Below are 10,251 nucleotides of genomic sequence, written 5' to 3'. Positions count from 1 at the left end.
AGTATGCAGTTATTTTAGTACATGTTAAACTAAAATAAGAAATGTTGCCCTAGCAAATAGCTGAAAAAAAAATCTTATTTTATTTTAGTTAATAATTGTTTTAAGTACACTTTGACAGAAGTACACTTTACTTTAAGGTATCTTTAATTTGATGTAGTTCTACATTATACATACACTTCGTATATGGTTATGGTTCGTTGCATGTAATTGTGCATCATTTATTTATTAAGTACATGTAATGGGTAACAAGGACACCTTAAATAAAGTTTTACCATGTTTTGTTTACTTTTAATAACTGTAATATCTTAAATTCTTGCTAACAAAGTTCAAATTTATTGTCAGAAGGAGTTATATTAGGACTAATTAGTGAAGGGGTATTTGGGTAAAAATGTCAAAACAATTGAGGGGGATAAAAAGCAAAACTTCGCTTTTTCCCAAAAGGAAAAAACATTGTATTTATCATCTTAGAAGGGGGCCACATGAATGTGAAAAGCAATGAATCTTATTGGAGCATATACACATTTTTATTAAGCCATAAATGATCGGTCATGTTTCATCAAACGGAAAAGTATCATCTTAAAAGTCTAATAACAGGTCACTGCTGAAAACATTCAAAGATCCTTCAACAGGTCGGAACATTTGGCAGAGAATAAATACAATGCAAAGTCCTTATTTTGCCTGTGGGCCGACTGGATCAATACTGGGGGGTCGATTTGTGAAGGGGTGCCACTGGCCCTGGATACTGGGGCTGTCTGTGTGGAAGGGTTTACGAATGCGGATGATGTCCAGTCCTGACTGGTTGGACAACTTGGTTATAAGTTCTGCAATTTGCTGTGATGTTTTGTTGGTGATGGTCTCCTCTTTCACATTACCGTTCACTGCACAGATCAAATAAAAACAGTAAGCGCACATGTATACCTTTAGTAAACACTGCAGGAAATGGCAAGGCCAGACTTACAATATTCAGCTACTATCTTTGGAATTCTGCAGGACTGAGGGGAGATGTAAACCACAGTTCCTGGGTTATTCTTGGCAAAGTCCACCACACCTTCTTCAATGAAATCCCTGGAGGAATACAGATCATTAGAATTAAGCGATTTACAATAAACAAAACACAAATAATACGCACTGTCAAATTATAGCTGGAACATGGTATGATACCCCACAGTATTTGAAATGAACTGCAATAAATATCATCCTAAAGCTCACCAAAATAAAAGGTTTTATCTATCCATCCATTTTCTACTGCTTAAACATAAATGCTAAATAATTTAAAACATTGAATAAAATATTTCATTTTTTATAATTTATTTAAAAATAATAAAGAAATAAAATTACGAAAAACTTAAATATTCCATATTGTATTATTTATTTCTACATAATCTGTTATATTATCTCGGAAATACTAACAAATGCTTATAAAATAAAACAAATAATAAATAGCTGAATCTCCATGCACAGTAAATAGTCTATAGAAGTAAGTTTATGTACAGTGATTTAATTATACACGATCAGCACAGATTATGTAAACCCATACCTGACTCCTAAAGAGCCTTGGCCTTTCTTTGAGAAGATCAGAGATATTCGCTTTAGCTGACAAACGTAGCGACCCACTCCATTTTGAAGAACGCTCTGTAAAAAACGACTCGGTGTTCCTCGAGCAGTCATGCTTACTTCTTTTCAGAGATCCTACATTCAGTTCAACTCACTCTTAGACTGCTGTCAGTATTGGGTAGAGAAATATCACGCAGAATGAGTAATTAGATGTAGAGGACACTCATCAGAAGACATGTGTAACGTCGTGTACGTTACAAATTATCCTCCGGGTGGAAATAGAAAGCTGCGCATTAGAAGTAACGGCAATCCGTTACTTCTAATTATTTCATGAAATTTAAACACGAGCAATTGTAGTTATTTATAAAGACATTATTATTCCGATCTGAGGCTACATAATTGAATTATCTTTGTTTTGACTGACTACGACAAGCGGTTCGTGTTTCACACGGAAGTATTTTGGAGTGCGGACCGCTGTTCAGTAGGACATGCAGTCACATGCAGAACAGTTTGGCGCGATTCTTTCAGATTAGTAAGTTTTTGTGTATTCACAGTATGTAATTACAGATGTTTATGGTATACATATTTGTTTCTCCACAGGTTTTCATCAATAGTTTAATCAATTTTACAGATACACGTACATTATAGTTAAGTTATAACGTTAAGGGTTATGCATGGACAGTATACAGTTATCTTTTGGTGATGCTTTACAAAAGTTTTTATTAATGAATCCGTAGCAAGCATTTGAATACATTTCTAGCTGATGTACATTCTTATATGAATATATATTAAAGTACATAAATCAAAATGTCAAGTATTTGATCTACTAATAATTATAGTATTAGTATTCATCTTATATATTTTATGTATGTTATATATTATTATATGGTATTATTATTATACTATTAATGATAGGCAAGTAAATTCTGCTACGCTATTATGCAGTACATTTTCATGCCCCCATCATATATTAATATATTATCATTTGAGATCAGCTTTTAATATTGAGTGAATATTGATCCTGAAATATATCTATATGTTATATAAAAAAATATTCTTAGCGATTTAGTAGGTTTATGTTTACAGTATGTCTTTTAAAAGTTCAGATGATAGGTCAATTGTGCAAATTTTCTGTGTTCATTGCAGGTCTGATGTCCTGAATTAACAGCAAATGTGGAGGAGCAGGTTTTTCAGGGGGGCAGGCTGTCTCTTGCAGGGGACAGTCTGTATTCCTTATAAACCCTCTTATCTTCCTCCTTGGAGATATCTTTCATTTTACCAGCCCTGTCTCAATCCAGTCCTGCGGCGTTCCTTCAGGGCTCCAACTTGGTATTGTTTTGAAAACCGATTAAGACCTGCTGGTGCTTTGTATTTCTGCAGAACATTAAGAAAAGATGCAAAGTCTATCATCGATTTCCCTGCCCAGCCCCTCACTGTAACTGATATTAAGCAGTATCTTCGTTACAAAGATATCGCTTTCCACGATGGCTACAGCTGCTTGCATGCTCCTAGTATTTTTATGCAACCAGCACTTGAAGGGTCTGGAAAAGAGAATTACTCGCTGTTCATCGATAAAACCACCGGACAGTTTCTGTGTAAAGAGACTTTAGTAGAGGGAAGCTGGGAAGACCTCCAGGATTGCATTGAGGTGATGCTGAATGAGAATCAGACCTCCATCAGTCCTAACGTGCTCCTGGGGTTTCCCGAGAGCATGGAGGAGCAAGAAGAAAGAGAGATGGAGAATAAGGAGGTGCAAAGAATATGGAGCAGCTCTGTGCCGTTTTCTGACCTGCTGGATGAGGAAGTGCAGCTCATTAAAACCATGTTTCAGATTGGTAAACTCACCAATGCCACATTGAAAAAATTTGGGGTCAGGTTCTTCAAGCCCACCAAGAGTTTGGTGTTCCCCTGGTTTAGTGGACATGACTCGAGCCTCCGAGGTGTTAAGCTGCTATCCGCTGCCGTGCAAGGTGACGGACAGGTGGTCTACACTGAAGCTACAGTTCCAAAAAACTCCAACTACCACAACCTCTTTGGCCTGCATTTAATAGGACGGAAGGATGGTGATGTTGTTCTCACGGGACGTGAGATAGACAGCATGGCAGTGAGTCAGGCTACCGGTCTTCCGTCCTTGGCCTTGCCACGGGGTGTAAGCTGTCTGCCTCCGATCCTCCTGCCTTATCTGGAGCAATTCAAGAAAGTCACGCTGTGGCTGGGGGGAGATATGCGCTCCTGGGAAGCCTCAAAAATATTCTCCAGGAAACTTGGACTGAAGCGCTGTTCTCTTATTCGGCCAGGGGAGTTTCAACCGTGCCCCAGTGAGGCACTGACCCAGGGCAGGAACTTGACGCGAATTGTCAAGGCCTCAATCCCTGCCGCCCACAAATCCATTGTGTCCTTCAAGCAGCTCAGGGAGGATGTGTATGGAGAACTGGCTAATGTGGATCAGGTGGCCGGGTTACAGTGGTCTCGATTCCCTGAGCTTAATCGTATCCTTAAAGGTCATCGCAAGGGGGAGCTGACAGTTTTTACAGGTATAGTCAAGACAGCTATACTTTTTTTATAAACATTTTCTGTATTTTACTGTACAAAAAATATACATATGAGTTCATTTGCAAAAACAGATAACCATTTTTAAAACTTCAGTTGGGTTATTTTGATTAAGTTAAAAAAGTGACTAAAAACACAGCCAACACAATAAAAATGTAAATAACAAATAAACTCTACTTTTGTAATAATACAAATTTATAATATAATGTGCGTAACTTAATAAAGTAGAGTAGAGTAGAATGGAATATTTCTTCTTATGCATGTGATTGTAAATACAGGTCCAACAGGCAGTGGAAAGACCACCTTCATCAGCGAGTTTGCCCTAGATCTCTGCATGCAAGGTGTCAACACATTATGGGGCAGCTTTGAAATCAATAACGTGCGTTTGGCCAAAATTATGCTGACCCAATTTGCCAAGCAAAGGCTGGAGGAGAACCTGGATCAGTATGACTGGTGGGCTGACAAGTTTGAGGACCTGCCACTCTACTTTATGACCTTCCATGGACAGCAGAACATCAAGTAAATCCTTACCATTCTTTTTATAAATTCTGATACATTGATTATAAAATGTATATTGTATTGCAAGTCGTATGGCGCTTTTACATTTTCCTTGTGCAGATGACCACTTTTTCTCACGATCTTTAAACATGAACTGCACATTTGCACCCTGCACAGGACTGTTTTGGATACTATGCAGCATGCCGTTTACCTGTATGACATCAGTCATGTGATCATTGACAACCTGCAGTTTATGATGGGCCAAGAGAACCTTTCTGTGGACAAGTAAGGGAAACAGTTATAATATGCTATTTATTTAATGGAGTTTCTGTGGTCCTTATTGGAATTATTGGATATTGTCAAAACTGTGGTTTACAGGATTGGAAAAGTATAAAATGATAAAATTCTCAGCAAATTGCAGTTATTATTCTTTGTAAGGCAGATTTAAAAAAATATATATATATTTTGAAAAGTAATCATATATATATATATATATATATATATATATATATATATATATATATATATATATATATGTGTGTGTGTGTGTAGAGAGAGAGAGAGAGAACTGGAGACCGATTCTCAATTAAATTATTTTTTTTTTTTATTCTCTCAGGTTTGCAGTACAAGACCACATCATTGGAGCCTTCAGGAAGTTTGCCACAAACAGCTGCTGTCACGTGACTTTAATTATCCACCCTCGGAAAGAAGAGGATGATAAAGAACTTCAGACAGCATCCATCTTTGGCACAGCCAAGGTTGGTAGATACAGACTGTATCCAAGTTTATTCCTCATCTGTTAACTTGAAACACACATTTTACATCTACGGGCTTTGTTTCAGTCTATAAGAAAACTGAATGTATCTGTGTATGAAAAGTCTGCATCATTTCCCCATATCAGGCAAGTCAGGAGGCAGATAATGTGCTCATCCTTCAGGAGAAGAAGTTGGTGACATGTCCAGGCCGTAGGTCCCTTCAGGTGGCCAAGAACCGCTTCGACGGGGATGTGGGGATCTTTCCTTTAGAATTTAATAAAGCCTCGCTTACCTTCTCTGCTCCTGTGAAGGGAAAGCAGAAGCTTCGTAAGGTGAAAGTGGACAAGAATGACAGCACAGAGGAAATGGAGGAGATGGAACTCAAAGAAAAAAGTGAGAAAGCACCCAAGCCTGCCAAAGCCAAGGCCTCAAAGACCGTTAAAAGGTCAGCTGCATTAAAAAATAGCACAGAAGGAGAAGGAAATGATCAGTAGCTCAGGGAATTCATCTTTTGTATGAATTCAAATAAAATGATTAATACATGAAAGTGTAATGTTATGGCATTTACTGGATTTATTGCTACTAAGTACATTTCACTGAATGATTGTTCATGTTAAGTATCATCTTATAAGGAGTTGTATGCAAAGTTTTGAACATACACATTTTATATATGCACTTCAACAAATTAATTTTGTTTTCAAAAGTTTTTACTGTATCAGTTATGAACAAGTATTGGATGGTTTAAAGAGGATTTAAGTACAGGACCTTTTTATGTACGGCAGCATTTGTAGAGAACCTAAGATACATTTCATCAATGTAACTACATTTTATGGATTATGTCCAGAAATTAAATGTGTTTTGTTTCTGTTTGATTGTTGTAACTGTGTCAAATAAGCTATTTAAAGAAGGCTGTGAAATGTGTTAATAAAGTGTTTTGTATGATTTCTATCTGCTGCTTTTCTGTTATCTCTGTCTTTTTTGCTTTTTCACATTTTATTTTGTTTTTAAGGTGTGTGTGTGTGTGTGTGTGTGTACAGTACCAGAAATCAGTAAAATAAATGAATTCAATTAAACTCAGTTATCAAACAATAAAGGCTACTGTTACAGTAATGTTATGTAAAGTATAATGTTAAAGTTAAATACAGTAAAACTAAAATAGTTTAGTCATAATGCATGTTATGAAAGCTTTCCTAATGTGCTGAAGCCTTAACATATTCCTAATATGGACTCTTTTAACCAATTTTGCGTATATATACGACTTGAGCAAGACCTTGACATACTGCAGAGTGATGAGAAACGTGTCATATGACTTTTTGCACCAATCAGGACTCATGATATGTAGGAAGTGTCTGAAGCCAGTATCCGAGTCTGTATACTGGTTTCTGTTGTTTCACGACAACTTTGTGGACTTAACGTACTGCTGTAAATTAATTTAAGACTGTCATGTCATAAATATGTCGATCAGTTAGAATGGATTTTTTGTGAAGAAAATTGCAATATTGCGACGCAATGGCCAACATTTGTCCAATTAAAAATATTGCAGATTTAGTTTCTGAAGCTCGTCGTGTGTACAGGGAAACGTTTGACGGCGATGAGGCAAATGTTGCAGTTTGCGCCCCAGGACGCGTGAATTTAATCGGAGAACACACTGATTACAATGAAGGATTTGTCCTCCCAATGGTAAAGACACTTTTTTTTGGCACTAATAAATCCCTTTAGTCAGCAAGTGTTGGTAAGATAAGAAAGAAATATATGAATATTTTATTTGTGTCTAAGTTATAAGGAATGTTGCTAAAACTTGCGTATACGAGACATTCTTTGACTTGAAGTGGAGAATGATTCATTCGTTTAAATCGAATCTTAGAAATGAATCAGTTGAAACGAATCACAATACAGGTCTGAACTGAGTCAGCAACTTTGAACCGATAATCGACGTTAATTATGTTATAAGGAGTGCTTCTAAAACTTTTTTTTTTACTACTTATCAACACCCGCATACATTTGAAAAAGCTAGTTTTTTTAAAAAAATTACATTTTAGTGAAACAAAGCTTTTTAGTCAATATATTTAATAAAATAATATATAAATAAAATAAATACATTTTAGTATTCTATGGTTTTAATTACGTTGTATTTATCTTAAGTTTTATGCTTTTTAGAATTTTTGATGAAGTTATTACATCATGGCATGAACTGCATTGCTTTGTATGCATTGCATGAACAGCATTTTTTTGATCCAGTTATTTGAATCAAACTGTTCAAAAGGACTGATTCCTGGAAATGAATCAGCCTTACAATGGAGAGTGATGCAGTGGTACGTCAATTTTATGACATGTTTCTTTGTCCATATGCAAAATACTACATCCTGCAGAGTGGATATCTGAACACTGAAAACTATGGATTGTCCTTGATGGTATTATCTGTTGTAGAGATTGTAGATGAGGCCAACACACTCCCATCTCCCCTTATAAAAATGAGTTATTGACAAAAACAAATAAGTTCTCTTCTCAAATCAAAACACTCCGCGGTTATGTAATGACAATCTGTGTTATAATGTTTGTTGAATGATTTCAGGCCTTGCCGATGGTGACCGTTATAGTGGGCTGCAAAACTTCGGGCCAGAAGTGCTGTGTTGTAACTCTGACTGAATCTGCCGATGAGCCCAGGGTGGTGGACTTTGATCTCCCAAATGATCTGACCCCACTTTTAAGAGGGCAGCCAAACTGGGCCAATTATGTAAAGGGAGTTGTACAGCACTACAGAGGTAATCTTTTGCTAACATTTTTGCCTATGTGGCAAAGAAGGGAAGTAATGAGGAAGTGTACATTTAGTCTGCCTCAAGCACGAAATGTGACCCTAGGGACCCATGCTGAGAACCCGCCTTTGGACTAACTTTTAATGCAGTGTTTCCATTAACCGTATTTGCAACACTTACAGAATAGTTGCTGAGCACATGGTCGCTGTTGTCTTACTCCAAAAATGAATGTATAGTTGAAATGGAGCGCATTTTAATCCCATGCATTTATTATCTTTCGCATATGGCCCTTTCTGTGCACAGCACGTCCCATCCCTGGCTTCAGAGCTGTTATAGCCAGTAGCGTGCCACTAGGAGGCGGACTCTCCAGCTCTGCTTCACTGGAAGTGGCTGTGTACACTTTCTTGCAGCAGCTGTATCCAGGTGAGAACTTTGTCTGTCTTTTACAATCATTTTAGAAAGCTGTGGTCTGTTAGTGGGACTAGAGATACCATAATATTAACCAAAGTTAAAATCCTATATATTTTTTTTTAGAATTAGTAGGAATTACTACTCTGAGGTTGTTATTTGAATGGGTTATGCTTCTAATTCTACAAACTTTGCAACTTTTTTTTCAACACAAAAATTGTGTTGAATTCCTGATAAAGAACTACACTGCCTATATTCCTAGAAGTTGCTGTTGTCATGGAAACCTATTCTTTTCTTCTTCTTTATAGCATTATTCAAGGTTATAACGTAATTTATTTCAAAGCCAGTTGATTTTGTTTGTGGCTACATATGTTCTTGAAATTCCTACAGATAAAATAAATGGGAAAAGTACAGAACAGCAATAAAGAGTTCTATAACTGCATAAACAAATAATCCATTGCTTACTTATTTAGTCATCTCTTAAACATGTTGTATAATGCCTTTTTTTATCTAAAATGATTTTTGTATTATTTGGATTTTTTAAAAATAAAACATTATAAAAATGCATACACTACTGTTCAAATATTTGAGGTCATTAAGTTTTTTTCAAGAAATGAACACTTTTTTTTGAGCAAGGATACATTGAAGCAATTGAAAGTGACTGTAAAATGTCGCAAGATGTTTATTACAATTTCCACAAAAATATAAAGTATCACAACTGTTTTTTTTTGTACTGATTAAAATAAGAAATCATCATATCATATGATTTTTTTAAATTTTAATGATCATGTGACACTGAAAAATCGTATATGACAGCTAAAATTTTAGCTTTACATTAACAGAAATTAATTTTAAAGCATATTAAAATGGAAACGGTTATTTAAAATGTAAAATTTCACAATCACTACATTTTCAAACAAATGAATGCAGCTTTGGTGACCAAAAAAATCTTACCGACATTAATCTTCTATGGCATAAAGATATGTATGGCGGTTAATAGTTTCACGGGCTTCACGTTTTCTTGCCATCCACAGATGATGGGGATCAGGTAGCGAAGGCAGTGGCCTGTCAGCAGGCTGAACACACTCATGCTGCTGTGCCCTGTGGCATCATGGACCAGTTTGTGTCCGTTATGGGTAAAGAGGGCCACGCTTTGCTCATTGACTGCAGGTCAGTAGATTTGCCGTTTCAAATTCCTCTGTCAGATTAGAAATAATCGGTTTTACTAATTTGTACATACAAAAGTATCAAAACAGCTATTAATAAAATTAAATGTAATCTTGTCAGGTCTTTGGAGGCTACCGCTGTCCCTTTGGCTGACCCTGGACTTGTAATCCTGATTACAAATTCCAACGTTAGACATTCGCTCACAGGAAGCGAGTATCCCACCAGACGAAAACAGTGCGAGGAGGCAGCGGCCGTTTTGGGCAAGAAAAGTCTAAGAGAAGCTACTTTACAAGATTTAGAGGGTAAGACTCATTTTTTTGAACCGACACCATCGTGCGTATCTTTAGTCAAGGCCATAATAAAAAGGTGAAGATCTGAATGTAGCTGCCAAGGATCGAATGGGCGATGTGACATACCGTCGGGCACGTCATGTGATCCAGGAGATTGAACGCACAGAGCGAGCTGCAAAGGCACTGAAGAGCGGGGATTACAAAGAGTTTGGAAGGCTGATGGTGGAGAGCCACAAGTCTCTTAGGTAAACATCCATAATCGAAGCAAGATTATCT

General features: G+C 36.7%; 3 protein-coding genes across 4 annotated transcripts in view; 2 read left to right on the top strand and 1 right to left on the bottom strand.

Annotated features, from left to right (window-relative positions):
- Positions 1-502: 502 nt before the first annotated feature.
- Positions 503-1,827, bottom strand: mrpl43 (mitochondrial ribosomal protein L43). Its single transcript, XM_043254019.1, has 3 exons — positions 1,538-1,827; positions 959-1,065; positions 503-878 (listed from the first exon to the last, which is right to left on the bottom strand). The coding sequence occupies exons 1-3, from the start codon at positions 1,666-1,668 to the stop codon at positions 670-672; spliced, it is 447 nt and encodes a 148-aa protein (XP_043109954.1). The 5' UTR covers positions 1,669-1,827; the 3' UTR covers positions 503-669.
- A 153-nt stretch (positions 1,828-1,980) lies between these two features.
- twnk (twinkle mtDNA helicase) lies at positions 1,981-6,305 on the top strand. Its single transcript, XM_043253036.1, has 6 exons — positions 1,981-2,086; positions 2,701-4,088; positions 4,383-4,623; positions 4,780-4,887; positions 5,219-5,360; positions 5,504-6,305. Exons 2-6 carry the CDS (start codon positions 2,726-2,728, stop codon positions 5,849-5,851), a joined length of 2,202 nt encoding a protein of 733 aa, XP_043108971.1. The 5' UTR covers positions 1,981-2,086; positions 2,701-2,725; the 3' UTR covers positions 5,852-6,305.
- A 389-nt stretch (positions 6,306-6,694) lies between these two features.
- Positions 6,695-10,251, top strand: part of galk1 (galactokinase 1) — a 4,552-nt gene continuing 995 nt past the window's right edge. The window contains exons 1-6 of one of the 2 annotated variants that reach the window (XM_043253027.1): positions 6,695-7,037; positions 7,930-8,119; positions 8,414-8,533; positions 9,553-9,688; positions 9,806-9,987; positions 10,058-10,220. In XM_043253027.1, coding sequence (XP_043108962.1) covers positions 6,867-7,037; positions 7,930-8,119; positions 8,414-8,533; positions 9,553-9,688; positions 9,806-9,987; positions 10,058-10,220 — 962 coding nt within the window. In that variant the 5' untranslated portion in view covers positions 6,695-6,866. The remainder of the gene's footprint in view (positions 7,038-7,929; positions 8,120-8,413; positions 8,534-9,552; positions 9,689-9,805; positions 9,988-10,057; positions 10,221-10,251) is intronic. The other variant, XM_043253029.1, reaches the window with a different exon arrangement.

The sequence above is a fragment of the Puntigrus tetrazona genome, chromosome 12 (genome assembly GCF_018831695.1).
Source record: "Puntigrus tetrazona isolate hp1 chromosome 12, ASM1883169v1, whole genome shotgun sequence".
Classification (NCBI taxonomy): Eukaryota; Metazoa; Chordata; class Actinopteri; order Cypriniformes; family Cyprinidae; genus Puntigrus; species Puntigrus tetrazona.
The sequence above is the reverse complement of the archived record's forward strand: the minus strand, read 5'-3'. Positions and strand labels throughout refer to the sequence as shown.